The 21,963-nt window shown below is 37.3% G+C and overlaps 1 protein-coding gene across 1 annotated transcript in view; it reads left to right on the top strand.

The window, feature by feature from the left end:
* LOC134541805 (DNA-directed RNA polymerase II subunit RPB1-like) overlaps positions 1 to 21,399 on the top strand; it is a 119,721-nt gene extending 98,322 nt beyond the window's left edge. The window contains exon 5 of the mRNA XM_063385497.1: positions 21,315 to 21,399. Coding sequence (XP_063241567.1) covers positions 21,315 to 21,399 — 85 coding nt within the window. The remainder of the gene's footprint in view (positions 1 to 21,314) is intronic.
* The last annotated feature ends 564 nt before the right edge of the window (positions 21,400 to 21,963 follow it).

Raw genomic sequence — 21,963 nt, 5'->3', positions numbered from 1 at the left:
TGTTGTTAGTAAGGCCTTTTGCTAGATATTTCATAGGATATATTATAAATAATCACGCAATCTCGCTCCTTAAGTACAGGAAAAAATTAAATAAGATTTTACCAAGCAAATATATATCTACTAAGTTGATCAAGCGGATTTTATATTTTTAAGAATTTATTATTGTAAACAAACAAAAGCTACCAATCTTTTTTTTTTTTAAATGTTCATAAATACCACGCCTAAATGGTTTAAACATGGAAAGGTTTTTTTTTATAGAAAAAATTTAAATCACAGAATCTACCGGAGCAGGTGGTACAAAACTAACTTTGGATAACATACAACAGTAAAAACCTATTATGATTGTTTTTAAATTTTTTTTTAATTCTACCGCAAAAATGTTGAAAGGGAATGAGTTTTTTTTAGAAAATAATAAAAATATAAGCGTTAGGTTAAAAACTGAGTGCAAATACTGGTATTAATTAGATACATAATATGTTTTTTATTATTTTTTATTTGAACACAAATGCGGATAGTAAAAATTTGCAAATGAAATATATACAGAAAAATTTATCAATAAGTGTTTTATATTTTCATATGTATTTATGCAAATGAGTTAAAAAGTAATACATTGTTTATACCAAAATATAATTACATAAATGCTTATTAGGAAGAATTTAGAATATTGTGTTTTAATAAGCATTTAAAAACAGAAAACATAGCTTAAAATTGTTTTCGAAATTTCACTCATTAGGAAATGTAATATTAAGTCATTGTAAATTTATTTTTCACCGTCAAAAGAATCATTCAAATAACGTTTTCAAATAATTTTTTTTAAAATTATGAGTTATGTCATTTTGCAATGTTGTCCTCTTGTCAAGTATACTTGACGAGAACCAAAATCTCATTATAAGTTGCCCGCGAGCAAAGTCGTGGACACCATTTTCACAAGGGAACCATATGCACAGAGCCTGTAGTTCCGTACCTAAATAAAGAACAGCAATGCAAATGTGACGCATTCTTCTTTCGGATAACACTATGCATAATGACGTCATAAGGCGTGGAATTTTGGTGGGAGCGACCAAATATTTTCAGTGTTAGCGAGATGATAAATAGTCAGATGTCTTCTTGGTGAGTTGTGGTGTACCTATATCCAGGTCCGATATACAAATTGGCTTACCGGGTATTTGCCCAGAGCACCAGGTTTTAAAGAGCGGGAAAATTTGAGCTCCGAAAAATATAGGACCGACGAGTATAAGGGACGTACGATAAGAATTTTATTTTCAAAAATACATGTCCAGAGGTAATTTTAGTTTATACTAACTACTGCAGTGCGCTTTAAAATATTATGCCTTAAAATAAATTATAAATTGATTGCAACAACCATTTATTAAATTTATATAATAAATCAGACAAACAGCCTATATCTTTGGAAAAACCTTAGTATTTGATTGCATAATGTGTTGTTTTAAAAATTATAATAAATAACATTGTATTTGTAAAATTTTTATTTAGTTTGGGGTGGAGAGGGGGGGGGGGGGTAACTGGAAAATCTGCCGAGAGCGCCAGCTGCCTAAAATCGGGGCCTGTGCACGTCTAATTGATCATGTTTACATTCAGTTAACTTTCGAGATTATTATAACGTATTGAAGTATTTTAGAGTGAATTTCAGCAAAACGGCCGGACGAGTGAACGGCAGACGTTCCACGCGTGCACGCGGGGTTACGGAACGACAGGTAGTGAGTGGCTTCGTGCGAGTAACGGAACGCGGCCCGGCTCCCGTGACGGCCGCCCCGCGGTGGCCTTGACCAGCGCTGCCTTATCGCAGGCTTGGGCGTGCCCCTGGAGTGCAGGCCGCCCTTATCTGCCGCAGGGAGGCGCTGCTAATGTGCTGATGACGACCACTTACGCCGCGAGCAAAAATTAGCACCTCCCCAACCACCCTCGTACACCCACCTCGGCGCTCACTGCAGCTCGGGCGCATAGCGGGGAAAAAAACAGGGAGTCCGGCTAGGGTGTCCACAGTTAAAACTTTCGTACTAGATCTAGTACTTTTATAAGTGTTTTTTAGTGGTCTAGTACATTTACGCTCAGATCTAAATAGTACTTTTTTTTATTTAATATAATAATATTACAGTAACTCCAATATGTTCTATTATTAAGCGTTATTATTTTTAAAAACTATGGAATGTATGTGCGTGTGGTGTGATATTTAAGTTCGAGCATTGCAATGTCATAATAACTTCCTAAATTGTTAAAAACCATAAAAAATTATAATTTAGTACTTTTTTCTCGCCTAAGTTGGTACGAAATATTTTTCCCTTGTGGACACCCTGAGCCCGGCATCAGGCGAAACAGGGAAGCCTGCAATTGTCAGGCTGATCTTGCATCGGTAATCCATTGACCGTGCTACGTATATTTGCATTTACAATGCTTGTTGCAAAGCTGGTGTGCCAAGTATTTATGAGCAGCGCTTTTATCATTTTCGCCACATAAGGATGAATTTAATTTGTGACAATGCCTGAAAGGTGGTGATGAACGAAACGTTTGTATCTCCATTATTTGCAAGATTTCGGTTACAACATTAAATATCAATACTTCTATTACAACATTAGGGTAAATGCGGGATAGACGCCACAGCGGAAGTGATGCCACACTCAGCGTAGTTCTCAGTTCACTTACTAGATGGTGCGGTCATTGCTTCCATAGTATTCCGACAGATGGCACAGTAATCCTCTCGCAGAGGCGCTTGTGTGAACGAGTAAGAACTGCGCTGGCGTTTATTCACTCATAAGTATTGTTTCTAGCTTTGAAATATTTTATATCTGTTATTTTGCATTTATTAAACAAAAATCAAAATATATCTCAATATTATAGTTGTATGTGTTTGTTCCGTTGTTGGAACATACTATGGTAGTATATTTTGATATATCATCACTGTTAACACACTTTGGTGTAGTATGGCATCTTTCCTTAGAATTTGGGAGAGATGCCACAGCTTTTCATGGGGAGAGATGCCACATCGGCTATATAAAATCACGCCTAGGGAGGGATGCCACTTTTTTTATATGACTTAATATTCTATGGAAAGAAGTCATGGTTAGTCAAAATTTGAAGGATAAGCCTCAAAATATTTTCAACATGGATGAAAGTGGTATCCAGTTGACAAACAAACCAGGGAAGGTTTTGACAATGAAAGGTGCCAAGGATGTCCACATTTTGACTTGTCGTGAGAGAGGCGAAAACATAACTGTAATTGCATGTTGCAATTCATAAGGAGTATTTCTACCACCAGTTCTTTTGATGAAAGGAGTGAATAAGAAAAAATAATTCGTAGATGGACTCCCTCATGGATCAGATGTTTACATGAACCCAAAGTCATCGTTCATAACCACAGAATTTTTTTTCAAATGTTTTGAGGAGCATTTCCTACCCCGGAAACCTCCTGGTAAGACTGTTTTGATTTTTGATGGCCATGCATCACATTACAACGCATTCGACATGTTGATTCTGGCTGACAAGAATGATGTTATCATAGTATGTTTGCCTAGTCACACAACACAGGCTCTCCAGCCACTGGATCGTTCATTTTTTGGTTCGCTTAAGGTCTATTACAACAACGAGGCCAAAGTGTGGATGCAACATCATAAGGACAGAAATATCACTAGATATCAGGCTGGATATATTATTGGCAAAGCCTGGGAGAAGGCATCATCAGATGGTAATGCAGTTTCGGGGTTCAAAGCAACAGGAATACATCCCCTTAATCCCGACATTGTAACAGAGCACTTTTATGCAATATCTGATGCATCTGTTTCCACATTGACAACTATCAACACGCCATTTACTTCTAGCAGCCATGTTTCATCAGCTTTCACAAATCATTCTACAGCACTTTCAGTTGCCATTCCATCAACATTTCGAGCCTCAAATACAACCCCATCAGGATCTTCCACATTTGTTTCAACAACTTCAACCCCTGAAAGTGAATCTCTCCATACACCAACGAAATATCTTCATGAGGTTAGTCACGTGCCAACTGCTCCAGTTTCTCTCAGCAAGAAAAGAAAACAATCTGCAGCAGTTTTGACATCGCCAGAACACGAGTGTGAGATTACACGACTGTGTCCATCCAACACATTTTTTTGCACGTTTATGCAGACTTCATCGCGTTTGTTGCCACCTGAGGCAGAGCTAACGTGCGTGATTACAGGAGACGTAAATATGCCCCTGCGAGACACGTTCTTGTTCGCCAAGTTACAGGCTAAGTCACAGCGTGGGTTAGAATTTTCCATCTGCAAAATGTCGAGCACACCCGAACTGGCGAGAAAATTATTATATCACGGTGGTGGCATAGGGTCGTTTAACTTAAAAACATTTACGCAATTAAACTTCAAGCAAACTAAAGTAGAAACATTATGGAAACAACAGTGGGCAGTGCAAATGACAAACATAAAGTTAACTCTAGTACATATTTTTAAGGTATAACTTGATAGAATTATGCATAGAGACCAGGAAGTTTTGTGGATTCGTCTGGCCTCAGGGTAAAATTCAATGTCATAAGCGTTCTTAATTCATGTTTGCTTTCCCATTATTTTATGTGCTAGCGAGAACATTTTTATCCTTGTTAATTGGCACTACCTGATTCGCTTACTTCTCTCCTAGCTGAGCATCGTCGGTTCGTGGTCGTAGAGGGGCGTATCCATATAACTGCGGTTCAATCATTAGCACAGTGCGAGAGTGTTAAAGTTTTCGTTTTAGATTGCAACTAAATGAATGCGTGTAATTTCCCTATCTCAAGTATACATGTATGTTGCCTTTTCTAAAAGCCTGTATTGTTCTTGTATTCCTTAAGAAATACGCGTATACATCTTTTTTACCTAAAGTGAGTTATGAATATTTTAAAATAAAATTGGAAACAACTTAAAAAATGAAATATCGAAAACAGATTGCAGCTAAGCAAGTAATCCAGTAATGTTACACAAGTGAACACATTATTGATAGTTTCATTCTTCTTCGATATCGAACCTATTTTCGCATGTAATTTTTATAAAACTAAGCTGTATCAATTTTAAGTGTAGAAATATTAGTAACATGTGCATAACCTTAAAAAATAAAGATTCTCGTGTCCAAACACTCTTACGTTAGCCGTTTTCATGAAGATTCATGCGTCAAAATTGGATTGCAGTTAAGTAGGCAATATGAATACACACGCTGTACCAGCATGGTGGTACACAAAGACGACATCGTGGTTAATAAAAGTTATTCAACATTGCAAGGAACACTAATGAAGACTCTTTCATGAATATTTGTACCTCAGGGCGAAACAAACTTAAACAAAATTTATTTTTGTAGATTATGTCTTGAAAGTTCGTTTCCCATCGAACTATAACATCGTTACTCTCAAAAAATTTCTAAAGCACTTAACAAAAGTGCAAGACTCTAATGAAAAAGCTACGGTTGAGCCAGACAAACGTAAATCCAGTTACATGGTTATGTCCCTGTGGTAGTTGGTAAAAAGTCCCCTATTTGAAATTTATTAATAATAATTGTCTTATCACCGCCACACGTATATGGAGTTTGATGCAGAAAACAATATCATTAACAAGGCTGTTTTTTTCTCTCATATCTGTTGCACAATTGTGACGTACGCTCGTTTCGTTCTGATTTACATATATATAACTGTGAAAGTTTGTATGTTGCGATGTGAACATTTCTGGTAACTTACCCAGTCACATTTTTATTATTACTTAACATTTTCGATGAAATTTTGGAAACGTTCTAGCTCATATATTGTTTCAAAACATTAATCGGTTAATACGTACTTTTTTTTTTCTTCAGTAAATAGCCTTTAGAATAATTTTTTTTAAAAGCTCGCAACAGTGAGCTCATTAAAAAAATTTTAGTAATGAATTAGTTATAACTTTTGTTTAGTTAAAATTATAATAAAAATTTAACTCTTTTATAACTAAAATAATCAGTTATCTTCATAATCATAAAGGTATGCACGGATCTGAATCATCAGAAAAATTTGCGTTGGAATGTAAATTCAACTTATTACCACGAAAAGAAGTACATATTGTTGAATGTTAATTGTACCATCGTCTACATTGGTGCAACGTTAGCTTGACGTGTCAGGTATATTGCGTGTTGCGTGCTTGACAGGCAATTGAAAGTTGACGTTTGATACTTATGTGAGATTTTTGCGTAAACTGCTTACCTGAGAGTTCTACAACAAGTAAACCAATTTGTCAATATCAACTTACTATTAAACAGGTTCCCTCTCCAAAATTCATATTGATTGGCGTGTTATATTTACGTACTAGAATAGCGTTGCAACCTTCATTTAATAAATGTAGGAAGATAATACTGCTAGCAAATATTATGTATACAATGTATATGTATCGTCATTGGATTTTTTTTTAAACATTTTGACATTTTTGATTGGATTTTTCTCAGTATTGGGATCGTCGATTCATTTTACCTTTATCACTTTGTTGTTGTTGTTGTTGTTGTTGTTATTGTTGAAACTGCTTTATTCGATTTCGTCCTTTGGATATACTATTCGTTCGACTTGTACTAGACTTCCCCATAGCTCAGGATTAGAATATCAGCACTGGTGGATCCATTTGATGGAATACTTGAACTATGTTGGACTTGCTTCTATTCGATCAGGGTTTTTTGGACTAATTAAGAGACGGCGAAATTTGCCTTAGTGTGATCTCGACGAACATCTCTATGTCTAGCTGGTAAGTTAAGAGTTTCTTCGATTGAGATTATGTCGTGGGAATATTTCGCTTGTTTGGAGTACATCTTTTGTGACCTGTCGTAGAAACTGCCGACTGATTCTAGAATTCATACGTGTAGCTCCTTTCTAAAATCTCTCCAAATCCCATCCCTATCGCAAAGGGTGGCAACTACAACAGTACTCTTAGTGTTTTCATTGTGAAACGAATGAATGAATTAATGAATGAACGAATGGGCTTCGCGGTCATTAGAGGCGAAGCGAGGTGATGATGCGAGAATGAAGCAGCACCACGCGGATAATCCATTGGATAATGGCTATTATTCCACTTCCTTCTCGCTCGCGAGAAATCCTGGTGACGTATCACACGGTGGGATGAAAGTAATTCAACCTCTCATCTATCGTGATCCACACTCTAGACCAGGGATCGAAACGTAATAAATGTCTTCTCACACTGGAAATTCGTTTTGCAAACGGAAACACAAACATCGATGTAAAACACTACAGTATATTTATATGTTTTTAAGTTTACTTGAAAACTACTGTTATCACTACCTAAATAGTGTTCGCATTAATACTGGGTTCGGATTCTTACCCGGACATTTATACTTTGTGTTGTCCCAGTACCTCCACAATTGTGAAAGTTATTTGTAAACCGTTCCCTGAATAGCTTCCCAGTACTAACTCCGCACATTTAATAAGCATAATTAAACAACATTAAGTCTTATTGTTGTATATATATTCATTTCTTTTTTGACGTGGTTGAAAAATCGATTAAAATATTAAATTACGCGCTAATTTTCGTAAGAAATAGTATTATCACGCGAAAACGTATGTCATACATGCAAAAATAACTATTGTTATGTGTTACATTATCTTTCTTGTAGTATTACGAACTATGTCTTGGCAACTGATTTCCAAAGGACGAAAATTGTTTTCTGCGCACAATGAGCTAAGCTGGATAAGGCTATGTAGTGGAAGCACCGCAACTCACGAATATTCCTTTCCGAAGGAAGGTATATAATTTTTATTTCCAGTGGCGAATATCAACCGCCATGTGGCGCAACTACATAAGAACGGGACTTGTATCCTGGAGGTCACTGGGTTCGAGTCCCGGACCATACATAATGATTTCTATTTTCTCGCTACTCCGCGAGACTACTCCTGGCTTATTCTAGTATCGTTCCTTACACAATCCCATTGCTAGTCTCTTCCTTGTTCTTCCTTACTCTGTGGTGGTTGTATTTGTTCGCGTCCCCCCTGTGAAAAGCATAGAACGTATTACAACGAAAGTATTTTTTTGAAACGAGTAACGAAAATATATTTTTTAAAATATCAGATGAATATAATTGTTGATTCCCGTTCACATTTTTTGGGATCGTTGCAAGGATTAATTATTGAGAGTAAAATAATAAAAGATCGCAGGCATTCGCGGCCATTGTCTGAAGTAGCTTGGCTTCTGGGTTGTATCCGCGTGCAAGGCGAATATATCACCGACATTTCGGTCGGCTTTGCAATCGCCATCATAATAGTAGAGTTCCAATCAGGGTAGAGTCGCCATCATCAGGGTAACTAGTCCCTGATGATGGCGACTGCAATGTCAATCGAAACGTCGGTGATTTACTCGCCTTGGACGCGGCTACAACCCAGAAGCCAAGCTACTTGATGGTAAAATATTTTCATGTTCAAATGATTCAATAGTTTTCAACGCAACTCGTGGGGTTCTGGAGAAAGTTAGTAATATACAGTAGTTCAAGTAGATGTAGTATTTTGTCTTCAACGATGAGGCAAAAGTCGTACTTGCCAACAGTTTATTTTGATGTCTGAAACATCCATGAGAAATTTGCTTTACACTTCCTGACTTCTTCTGGACACAGCAACCATTCTCTTCGTCTTGGTTATTACAAAACAAAAACATATATCTCAGAAATAAAAATTGGACTCACCAACTAAAGGTTGTCCGTTAAAGACTTTCTTTGTTACAATGGTATATTATAAAAGATTAATTTAGACAGTTTACCACAAATCATACATCAAATTGAAGGTAAAATAACGTAGTTTATCTTACAAATTTTCAATATGTTCACCTTTAGTTATACGGCAAACATACAAACTGAAGTCCAATTCTACCCAAACATTGGCTAACACGTCCGGAGTAATGGGAGCAATAGCCTCTTCAATTCTGTGTCTCAACTCTGGCAGATCATTAGGTCGTGCGGGAACGTTGACACGATATTTTATAAAGCCCCAAAGGTAAAAAAATCTCATGGCGTTATGTCAGGTGAAGGTGGATGCCAGCGATAAAGAGGTCTGTCGTCTCAACCATCAACAGTCAGGGACTTAGACGTTCAACCACTCTCGTACAAAGAGATTCCAATGGGGAGGGGCTCCATCCTGTTGCCAAATAAAGTTCACAGGTTTACCATCTACTAATCGCCATTTTGCGTAGGGGGCGCCACAAGCGAGAAAACAAACGAATCAGCACTCGCGCATATGCTCATACTGTTCGGGTTACTCCTTGATGTGTCCTTGAACCAGAATCTTACAACGCTTACAGTTGATACTATTAAAATTTATAGCTGGGACATTCTTTTATGGACCAACTTTATTTCCAGTAACCCCACGAGATATTTTTTTCAGGAGGTGTGTGTTTTAAAAAAAAAAAATTAGCTTTGTCGTGCTTGCAGCAATATAACGAACCCCCCCCCCCCCCTTTTTTTTTTCGAAGAATGTGCTTTGTTCACAGTGTGCCGACCGTGCTGACGACGAGACATGAAGGCAAAAATAATCAGAAGCAGAAGTTTGGTTTGCCGGGATGTTGGATGGTTGGGGGTAGTGGGGTGATGAACTTCCTGACACGGCACGGCGAGGGAGAAAGTGCCGCGACGCGCGGGTGAAATACGTCCAATATCGCGGACGGGCGGCGTCGCGACGCTGGGATTAAAACGCGCCCCCCCCCCAACCCATCCCCCCGCCCTTAACCCTCCCGAGAGTTCCGCGGCAAGGGGTCTCGTGCTTGCCAGGGGCGCGGTGCCCGCGACGTCACCTCGTGCGAATTGTTTGGGCTCTCGCGTGCTTTCCTGGGATGAAAGGCATGCAATATTCCAACAACTGCGTCACTCAAATAAAAAAAAAAATTGGTTGTCTGCAAAGTCGGTTTACGGACGATAGTTCAACGTGACAACGTCATTAAAAAACATTGATGAAATGATAACATACTTTTATGAATAAAATTTAATAATTTTTATTTGAATAAATAAAGAATAACTACTTGAAATTATACTAGTAATCAGATTTTTAAAATGCCAGAATAATAATTAACCTTTATTGCCGAAATTGTTGTTGTAATAAGCAAAGAAAACCACAGATGAAAATTCGTCGAGAATATTTTACGTTTTTATGTCTTCCAGTGCTCAAAATGATATGCAATTGTGGCCCCGGGCACGAAATTTTATTTATAATTCATTAATAATAAACAATAAACAAAGGAAAATATGTATTAACGAGTGCCTGGTTGGCGCGGAAGTGGCTAGATCGCGCGATTCGTTTGGTTCGCGTCCGTCACCGTAGATTACAGCACTGTAGGGGAATAATATTATTTCGTTTTTATAATACGATTTTATAACAAATACGCATCCCAAATACACCAAACTTATTTATAATGTGTTACAATATTTTTTAAAACATTGTGCAAAAGATCCCGGGTGTAATTTGAATTATTATGTGTAACTTGAAAACACCATTGTTCGTACAAAAACGTATTTGAAAATTCAACATTATTTTGAAAAACCGTACCGATTGTGCTGAAAATCGTTGGACGATCGTTAAATTACACAATATTAATAATTCAAACGACGAAAACATGATTGAAAAGTCAAATCGATGGTTGTTCCAATCGAGTGGAAGAGAGATGCAGCGCAAGCGTACAATGAGCGTAACGGTACACATCGTAGTGGGACAATGTGTGTTACGGGACATTTTTTTGTGCGTGCAGCCGGCGTTCATCGATTTATTAGACTTTGTCACGTCAAAAATGAAGCTATATTGATTACTACAATTAATTTAATTTTTCAAATCGCACATAATACTCTGAAACCAGTTGGGTTACAGTTAGAAATAATTTCACTTGGTGTGTTTGTATCGTAAAAATTTTTAAGATTTTTTTGACGTGACAACGTCTAATAAATCGATGGACGCCGGCTGCACGCACGAAAAAGGATGACTCATTGTCCCGTTACGCACATTGTCCCGTTAGGCTCATTGTACGCTTGCGCAGCATCTATCTCTCTTCCATTCGATTGGAACAACCATCGATTTGACTTTTTCGAGGCAATTTAAACTTGAAACACTCCCATTCGTTTCCTACTTTTCCTATCATCGTCCTATCCTTAACAGAATAACACAGATTGGAAGAAGTTAAATAGCAAACATGTATAAATGTTATAGTTAAAATAATCTCTTTGTTAAAGTAATAAACATATTTGAATTAATGAGTGCAAATATAAGTAAATTTATCAATTAAATTGTAGATTTCATTTCACTCCTTCTTTGTATCCATACAAAATACTGATAATTCAATAAATATGATTCAATTTTATTCATAAAAGTGTGCAATCATTTCATCAATGTTTTATTATGACGTTGTCACGTTAAACTATCGTCCGTAACCCGACTTTACAGACAACCAATTTTTATTCATTTCAGTTATGTTATTTAATTTTTTTAGAAACTTTATCTTTTTATTTTTTTTCAACGTTACAGTAATATTTACCTAAGAAAAGATTAGAAAAAAATATTAATGATAACATTAAATTTAAAATTTCAAAGTGTAATATTTATTCAGTTGTAATTCAGCAGTGACTTCTAAATATAGGTTATTGTATTGAAGTGCCTAGAAGAATCATTCATTTCAAAAAAAAAATTACCATATGTTTATTTTTTTCTTCAAAAATCTCTGGTTGATGACGCTAGAACTTGCGGCAATGTTACTATGCCTAATAGCTGCAGATGCACGGAACATTGCTGTACTTCAAAGTATTGTTCTGAATCGGAGAGTGGAGTTCCGATTCATGAACCTGGCATCACGTTCCGATTCTGCTCCAAACGTGGCGTACTTCCGAGTTGCGGATTGGTTAATTTGAATCGTCCCGAGGCAGCGCAAGTATAATTAATTAACAACGGGGTCTTGTGGGAAAATCATTCCCCTGTGCAGCTGGTTCATTTGCAAGTCTTGAGGGTGTGTGCACAGCGCTAGTTGACTTCATATCCAGTACTGAGCAATAATAGGCTTAAAAAAACAATGTTGTATGAAAGACGTCATATTGAGTTCAAAAATTTATATACTATGATATTTTTTTAAAAAGATGCAGAGACAGAGAGAAAAAGACAGAAATCACACACAAATAAAATTTCAAACACATAAAAAAGGGTTTATTGACAGCAGATGTGGTCGTAGAAAAAGAAGGATTAAATACAAAACTCCAGAAAAATCACATAAAGAAGAATTTTTAGCATACAGAAATTATAATCTTAAGGTATTTAATTAAATTGTATGCTATTCTTAAATAATGCATAATTTTTAATACATACTAAACGATATAAAATGGTTACTGTTGAACTCAGCTATTGAAATCAAGATAGCACTCTTCCGGTGCTATATCTCTCTCTAAACCTACCCCGTGGGTCAAACATTCTAATATAATTATACCATGTATATGTTTTTCTGCTTGAGAGAGATAATATGTCGATGTCACTGACATTAGTTAGCTAATTTCCCTGCCGGGAAACATATACTGCTGACAGTAAAAATCATGGCTGGCATCAGACAGCCATTGGGTAACACTAAAATGTTTAACGTTCATTTATTTGTAAAAGCGTTCAAATATGTTTTATTTTATATGCGTATCTCTATAATACGCTATAATAGTATGAAATGCTTATCGGAATTTTTTTTTATTGCTGGGTGATTTTCCTTCACATACAGTATGTTTCGAATTTGTGATTTCATAATATTTAGCCTGCTAAGCAGATTTTCAAACAAAGTTCACATTAAAAACAAATTCTAAAAGAGTTTTTTTCATTAAAATCCCACCGTAAGTTATATGTAATTTTTTTTTTCACCACGTGATTGCGCGTTACGGGTGCGATAGTTCACTTTCTAGATGAGTTTTTATCTCAGACGTTAGATAACAAATTTGAACATTTTTTAGAAATACTTTCAAAACACAAGATTTAAACTACGTGAATAAGAATGAAAAAGAGTTGCAGGACTAACCTGCTTGAATGGAGATAAGCAGTTCAGATAATATTTGGTTTCTGGTTATCACAATTTATGTTGGAAATTCTCCGCGGGCCCCTGTTCTTCATGTAATCGAAAGCTGAATTCCTGTCTGGGAGTAGCTACAATGGGACTCTTTGAATCTTTCACCTTTGCTTATGGATACAACCCGCATTGATTTGTGTAGTTAAAAGTTTTACAATCATTGTTTTATGTATATCAGTAAACGATATAAAATATTATTCCTTAAATCTTTTACGATACAATTTATTTTAACTGAGTATTTCGCAGTGTGAAAAAATGACGTATGGAATATGAATATTCATATTAAAGAAACGTTGACTTTTTACCACATCAAGAGTGAACTTTTAAACTGGATTACTGTGTAAATTCATGATTTCCATTTTGTTATATACATTTTCGGACTGTAGAAAAACAAAAATAAAGGTATATAATCTAGTTCTGTACAAAAAAAGCGGGATTAAGTGCTCAATACAGCCTGCATGAAACTGAAAAAGGAATGAATTCAGTTTTGTTTTTCTAGATTCAACTACTTGCAGTGTTGCAGTTCATGATAATGAAACGCGTAAATAATTTTGATGTAAAAATAACCTTAATATTTTTGCGAGAATAAATTTTGTTTGTGTTGCGCATTTTTTTTTTTAGAAAAAAATTTAAATTTTAATGAAACTATGAATCAGTCGTTCTGTGGTACAGGTGCATACCAGTAGATTTAACTAAGCAATATGCATTCTTTATTGGCCGATATTATACACTCGAGTCTGACGAAGATTTTTATTAAACCGCGGAGGTAGAGTCTATGGAGTGTGTGTGGTAGAGTCTATGGAGTGTGTGTGGTAGAGTCTATGGAGTGTGTGTGGTAGAGTCTATGGAGTGTGTGTGGTAGAGCCTATGGAGTGTGTGTGGTAGAGTCTATGGAGTGTGTGTGGTAGAGTCTATGGAGTGTGTGTCTGTTTCCATGGTCACTCTGGTCAGCAAATGGTTAACAAAATTAACTGTAAAAAATAGTTAAATAGTTTGAAACAAACTCGCTAAGACGAATCGTAGACATGACAATCATGAAGTTAGTAGACTATTGTTAAACAAAGATGTTAACAACTATTCTCTAAGGATATAGCGCTAAGATTAATTCAAACAAAAAGGAGATTTTAATTTTGTGGAGGGATGGTTGGAGATCGTTCTCATGTTTACTTCAATTATTAACATGGCAAATATAACGCACAATCATCCCATTAATTTTTATCTCCACGACTTTAATCCTCTATAGGAACGATTTCACTCGTTCCATCTTCGGTTCCTGTTGATTGAACTTCGGGTCCACTCCAGTACACGAGTTCACTCTGAACTGGGTGTCAGTCTGCTCTCTTGTCAGCCTTCGTTCACTTCGGCTAAACTAGGTGTAGTCGCCGTAGAGCACTGCTTCTGACGCGGCGACTGCCAATTCAAACAGCGTGTTACATTTCTCCCATCGCGTGGTTCCCAGTTTCTAACCGGTGATTTCTTCTTGATACATCCTTAGTTTGATTTTCAATTAACGTGTAGTAAATAGTAATTTATGTAACGGGAAATGAAAATTTCGTTTGGGAGTTCTTGAGAGGCCTGCTTTGCGTACGCCAAGAAAAGCGGTCTAAAGGACATTTCGCCGAAAGAAGAAAAAAAAAACGCTGTACAAGTTTTAAGACGCAGCGGTAGAAACACGTAGTGTGACACGGACCTTAATTTATTGGCACTGGGAAGAGGTCTTATGGCCCGTGGGATTTAAACCCCCCCCTTTTTTTTTTGGCCGTGCTGAAGGTCCTCGTCACAAGCGACAGGTCCTGCGCGTTAATCGGTCCTCCTACGGCGATTTGCCGGTCTACCGAGCACCGCGCCCGGCCCGAAAATAAAAAGACTAGAAAAAAAATATGGCGGGGGGGGGGGGGGGGGACCGGCGCATGGCTTAGCGGGCAGGAGGAGAGAGAGATTTGGGGAGAGGGTCACATGATTTTGTAAAGGTCAAACACCCGCCCTCATCCCCTCCAAAGCCCAAAAACCCTTTTCGACCGTTGCATAAAAAGGGGCGGGGCTGTCACGTGAACTGCGCGAAAAAAAAAATAAATTATTCCGCAAGAGCGCCTCTGAAGAGGACAAGCGTTAGGTTGGCTTTGGCTGGGGAGAGTCGTGGCTTATTGGAGAAGGGGAGAAGGGGGGAAGTGGTGCTAGCTGAAGTGGGGGGGGGGGGGGGGGGCGTGAGCGGTCAAGCCTTTAATTAACAGACGCTTTTCGACGCGCGCTATCGTCGACACCCTTAATTGCCGACTGCTCGAGCTGGGAGGGACGTCGCCGTGACTCGTTGACTCGCAGCGCCCACTTGAAACACTGCTTTTTTGTTTTTAATCACTGATCATTCATTATTTAAATTTTATTAGAGGGACACATCAATTGTTTCTGGTGACGAGTGGAGGAACAGAAATTGTGAAATATACCAACCTTCCGATGGATGAGCTGTGAGAAATAATTTCAATACGTAAACATCGTAATCACAATCATATCTGCTTAGCAAAACTTTAAAACTGACAGAAAATGCGCAGCTTAAACCAGCGGGTCTAGATTAATGAATTTTGGTATAGTATTCGTTATATAGCGTTAGTGAGCACGAAGAAAGGATTTTTTGACAATTCATTTCCTATGGGGGTTAAATAGGGGATGGAAGTTTGTATGGAAGTTTGTAATTTTAGAATATATAATTATGTAAATTAGTTTTAAGGCTTCCGTTTATAAATACAAGTCAGCTGTATTAGCGTTTTTGGTAATTCATCAAAAATGAGGATTAAATACTTCTTCGGGCACACGGCTAGTTTTTTATAATACTTAAAAGACATGTTTATTGTATCTAATTTTTTTTTAGTTCCTGCACATTGTTTTAAAAATTGGGCTTTATTTTTGTATCGTAATTTATTTTTAAAAATGTTTTCATTGAAAATATTACGAATAAGTTCATTTTTTTTTAGTTACTCGTGTCAAACTGTTACAAAAATTCGTTTCAAAACAAAATTACAATTTATTCTTTTTTACATTAATATGAGAGTTAATCTTTATTTTCTCTTGAGTTGTCTTTCCCTTTGTGACAGCTACAACTCACAATAAAAGCTGCCCAACAATATTTAGGACGAATAGAAATTGATTATGAAACCAACAAAAACTGTAAATAATCCATTGGTCGTATGGTACCGAGACCCGTTTCATGCATGGATTTGTTAGCATTGTTTAATTTTAAGTACTTTTACTATCCTCACGTGACGAAACTCTTGTCTATCTCAAAGCTATCTCACATGTTTTAACGTTTTACAAGTGTACTCTTTAAAATATCAGTTGACGGAATAATTTATTGTAATGAACAAGTAAAGTATTGTAAATTTTCTAACACATCTACGCTATACAGAATAAGTATAAGCTTGAATTAGATCTTCAACCTAATTCATGGAACAAAAATACATGCTTTTCTGGATAAGCCATTAGTTTAATATAAGTTTTGCCCTTAATTTTTTCACAGGTAAAAAGAAGTAGTATTTTGGTAACAAGTTTTAAAAATAAAATATTGATTCGGGGACAATTTGTCTTAAGGTTAAAGGTTTTAACAACGTGAAATGTTTCTGCACCATGAAATCATCTACGCCAATGATAAGCAACTAGCGGCCCGCACGAATCAATATTATCAGGAATTATCGTGTATAGCCTTAATTGTTTACAGCAGACACTTTTCGGAAATCATAATATTCTCACAGACACATTGAAAAAAGTAACATTATTTGCGTAAATTTTATATTGATTCATGCCAATATGTATTTGAAGTTTTTTTTTCTTTTTCATTTTCTAAAGTGAAACTTCTTTGCTTAGGGGACTACAATTTTTCGAGTATTACGAAAATCCAATCGCACTAGTGGAATAGTTAGGTAAGTGGTGGGGGAACCGGTAGAGGAGGAGAGTGCGTCAGCGGCGACGCCACTCCAACGCATGTGCTAGCGGTCTAGTGGGAAGACGGTAAAAGGGGGTTTGGGGATTGGTACGTTGCATAGCATGCTATGTATATGCTAGTGGTAACGGCCGGAAGAGCAGACGGCAGGGGAGAGGTAGAAGTAACGCAGCAGTGATGCTACGGAATTATGGTAACGCTGCTTGTGTTTATATACTCCTCAGTTTTCTTAACGGCTGACGATTGACGCTACCATATTTATTTTTTATTTTAATTTAAAGTATCTACATTTTATTTATTCGTGAGGAAAAGAGTTACTGATTTGTACAGTAAACTTTGTAAGTATCATTCATTTTTATGTAAATAGTGTAATTGAAAAAGTAAAAAGAGACTATAGACTTAAGAGTTTATCTTTATAAGCGCAATTTATTTTAGATATGTGAAAACTGATTTTCAATGTCAAAATAACTTATAGACTATGAGATAGACTTCATAAGTGTAATTTATGTTCGATCGGAGTGTTTTATTCTGTGCTTTCATTTTATTCAGCAAGAGATCGTTTCTAACATCATGCCTAGAAACAGATAAGAGGTATTATCAAAGGCAACGTGAGAATAAACCGCCAAAATAAAGTGCCAAAAAGTGCTAGTTAACGATGCTAGAGTCCAGGAAGAGAAAAGGGGTTGTTTTAATCTCGGATCATAAATGCATCCTTACTGTTCTCAATTATTATCTCTTGTTCAGTGAAAAAAATAAAAATGATATATCTCTATCTATACCTAATAAGCAAGATGCTTCACTTCTGTCGCTCGTAGACTCCACGGACAAAATTTTTCTCTAAATACTATTAACATTTTTTTTTTCCAAATGTCACGTACTGTGTTTATTGGATATCATACAGAAAAATAGTAAATTAAAAATTTTTTTGTCATAAATTGAATATTGATTCATATGTGTCAGGCCCTTGGGTTGGTTTCAAAAAATTATATCTTGCCGACGAAAAGAGTGAAGTTGGCCATCGCCGCTCTACACCAGTGAGAAAAACTGATTTTTTTCTCCAGGAGTGTGAATCTTCGTTTTTTTTTCAGGAGCGTGAATAATCGCTTTCCCCAGGAGCGCGAATCGTTGCCTTTTTTTCCAGGAATGTGATACATAGCTTTTTTTCAGGAGTGTGATTCATCACTTTTTCCAGGAGCGTGATTCGTCGCTTTTTCCAGGAGCGTGATTCATCACTTTTTCCAAGAGCGTGAATCATAGCTTTTTTCAGGAGCGTGATTCATAGCTTTTTTCAGGAATCTCTCGGCCGGCCGCCGGCGCTTGAGGCGGCGAGCAATTCGCGGTCGCTCGCGTCCTAACTGGACAAATTGCTCGTTCCGCGGACCCAGCGCGCCCGTGCCTGGGTGACTGGGCGGTGACTGGGTGGGGACTGGGTGGGGACTGGGTGGGGACTGGGTGGGGACTGGGTGGCGCCGGCCGGGGGTTTTGCTGGTTCCGCGGACCGAGTTGGGATTCGCTCCAGCGAATGCACCTCCGGTGCCACCCAGAGCAGACCGCTCGGCCGTAGCTGACTGGTGAGAAAACCTTGATGATGACTTGTTCATTTCCGAGAGCTGCAAGCACCTTTGAATTATCAAATTTGCTAATTGAAAAAGGTTCGAAAGCACGCAAGTTTATGGTCGTCCCCCGGGGGTTCTCTGCCTGTTGTGTCAGGGCTGACTCCTTATGTCCGATGGGCACAGCCCGCCTGGCAGGCCTCACCTCCAGTGCCGGTTGTGTTTCTGAAAGACATGGGATTTTGGATTACACATAAAAACACTTACAAATTAAATATGGACCCTTGTTTCCCCATTCGCCTGTGACTTATATATGCCGACTTCTATATAACTTTTATCACTATAGTAGCAATTGTAGTAGTGCATGTCAGTATCTAAGCCGTAGTTACAAAGTAATAACCTTAAAGGAAAAATTATTAAACTTACAACAACAAACATTATAAAAAATTTAGTTTTAGTTTATTTTTTAACCAATGTACACAAACGCCTCAGCTGTAAGCTGTCCATATCAAAGAAATTAGTTCATCACGTATCTAGTTCTAGGATCTGACTGGCGGCGGAGTGAGTGGTCAGTGCAGCCACTCACCGCCAGGGATGCGAGCGCCCCTGGTCGTAAATCCAGAAAGGGATACAAAATATGAAAGCGTTCTTAGCGTCCAAGTTCCCAGTCCCCTTAATGGCGGACTATTTTCTACTTTGTCCATCGATTCATCCATCCTCTGTATCCTGTAATCTCTTACACTATTAATGAATGCCCACAGCACCCCGCATGTCTGTGCCCAGGGTTTTTATCTGTGTCTGTACAGGTTTTACCTGGGCCTTACTTAGCATAGTTTTAAGGTATTAGGAGTTAGTATTAGTATAATTTATTAGTGTTAAGGAGTTATCATAGCGCAAATCGCTGCCATGGCTGGCCAATCCCCGAAAAAAGCACAGATGTATGCGACAATCTACCTGCGTGGCTCATTACAGAATGACTAGGCATATAGGCTTCGAACTGAGACGCACCTAGGTTCCTTCCTAAACCGGACCCCTCCTACAAGTACTCTTAGTTTTTTAGTTAGTTAAGAAAAATGAATATAAAATTGAACCGAACCAACAAGCCTGCAAGATTTATTTGGAGGTTCAAACTGCCGCGATAAAGATCATTAATAACGGCCCCGCTTTGGTAAATGTTTTAGCTATTAAGTCAGCAGCAAGAAATTACTTAATTTAAAGTAGGCTATGTCAAAAACTCCGAACAAGATAAATTTAAAGGGACGAGATAAATTGTAAATCTGTGTTCAATTTGACAGCAAGATAAAAAACTACCGAAAAAAGCAAATAAAAGTTCATTAACTAATTTCTTTGGTATTAGAAACTATCTGAGGTAAAAATATACTCTAAATTGACTAAAAACTTTAATTTCGACATACGCCATTGCTCTTTTACACTGTATAACAAAGAGAAATGCCGAAGAATGAATACACAAATAGACAGAAAACAAGCTAAATCAGCCGATGTTAAATACAAACACAGATGGGGAATTCTGTGGAAGGAATCAGTCAAAAAGAACAATATTATAGCACAGACGAACTCGGGTGGATGACAACGACCAGACAATTTTTCCATTGAAATAACTACGTGTATCTTAACATTCTTGAATACTATCGAATGAAACGATGGAATATTAAATTAGTAAACGCTTTTATTTTTGCACTAACTAATGTTATTTTTTTTTACAAAAATATAGAAATATAAAAACGTATTACAGTTTCTTAGACTCCACCGAGTTAGTAAGGCAAAGCGTTAGAAAATATAAGTATTTATTTTTTGGCACTGGTGCCTAGTAAGCGTCTGGGGATGTAGGCCTATATGTGTTGGTGAGGCGGGATGATATGCGCGACGCTCGCTGGTGCTTCTAGCGCGGTGTCTCCTCTTAAATGGCGCGCAGTCTTCTCGTCGTGCACAGAAAACTATGAAATTCGAGAGAGAGTGACAGTAACATTTTACGGTGGAGAAATAAAGATTGAGTTTTAATGCAAGTGCCTTAAGTGCTTTCAAAAATCTGTATCGGTCGTTCCATGCCTAAAAATGACTCTGAAAACTCGCATTTTATCCACATTCACTGTTATGAAAACACAGTTTAAAAAATTGGTTGTCTGTAAAGTCGGTTTATGGACGATAGTTGGACCTGACAACGTCATAACAAAACATTTATTAAATGATTGCACACTTTTATGAATAAAATTGAATCATTTTTATTGAATTATCACTATTATGTATGGATACAAACAAGGAGTGAAATGAAATCTACAATTTAATTGATAAATTTACTTTTACTTGCACTCATTAATTCAAATATGTTTATTGCTTTAACTAAGAGATTATTTTAACTATATCTCTTATACATGTTTGCTATTTAACTTCTTCCAATCGGTGTTACTCTGTTAAGGGTAGGACGATGATAGGAAAAGTAGGAAACGAATGGGAGTGTTTCAAGTTTAATGTGCCTCGAAAAAGTCAAATCGATGGTTGTTCCAATCGAGTGGAAGAGAGATAGATGCGGCGCAATCGTACAATGAGCGTAACGGGACAAAGCGTAACGGGACAATGAGTCATCCTTTTTCGTGCGTGCAGCCGGCGTTCATCTATTTATTAGACGTTGTCACGTCAAAAAACTTAAACCAGAAACAAATCTACTTTTTTTTTGTGGACGTCAACGCACGACTCCGCTCGGACGACTTGAGGTAGTTTTCAAATCGCGCTTGTTTTCCCTGCGGTTCCGCGCGCCGTGTGCGTGATCAGGAGGGCGGAGGGCCCTCCACGTCTTGTCGAGATGGAGGTGAGACCAGGCGGTGATGCCTCGCGGCGGGTCAAGAGTGAAGTGTGAGGCCATGTCCGTGCGTCTCCTGTTTCATCTCTCTCCTCTCCTTCTTTTTTCCTTCTCTTCCCTTCCTAAAATCAACACGTCGAGGATTCCAATTCCAAATTCCATCCACGCCGTTATGCACCGTATTTTTTTTTTATTTTTTTTTTTTTTAAATTTTATGGTCACTGGTTAAAGTATTGGTAATTCTGAAGAAAAAAAAATAGTTTTTACCAAACGTTTACCATTTTAACGAGTCTTGAGGTTAGGTGCATGTATTACAAATCTGTTGATTCCGTGAGAATGGTCAGTTTGGTTAGGTTAGCTCCATCCGTACAAATAAAAATGTACATGTTCGTTCGTTCAAAATTCAATTCTCCAAAATTTATTCACCTTTGAAATTTTGACACAACGTTGCATTCGAATACGCTCGTTTTTTTATATAACTATGCCACAACTGTGACATGTAAAAAAAAGGTAGATTATATATAGAGAGGTAAACACATATAATTTTAATATTTTCATTTTTAGAGTGACATATAGAGACTTTAGAGACATACATTTATATAAAGGAATGTAAAGGAGAGA

Source organism: Bacillus rossius (assembly GCF_032445375.1).
Source record: "Bacillus rossius redtenbacheri isolate Brsri chromosome 4 unlocalized genomic scaffold, Brsri_v3 Brsri_v3_scf4_2, whole genome shotgun sequence".
NCBI lineage: Eukaryota > Metazoa > Arthropoda > Insecta > Phasmatodea > Bacillidae > Bacillus > Bacillus rossius.
The sequence above is the reverse complement of the archived record's forward strand: the minus strand, read 5'-3'. Positions and strand labels throughout refer to the sequence as shown.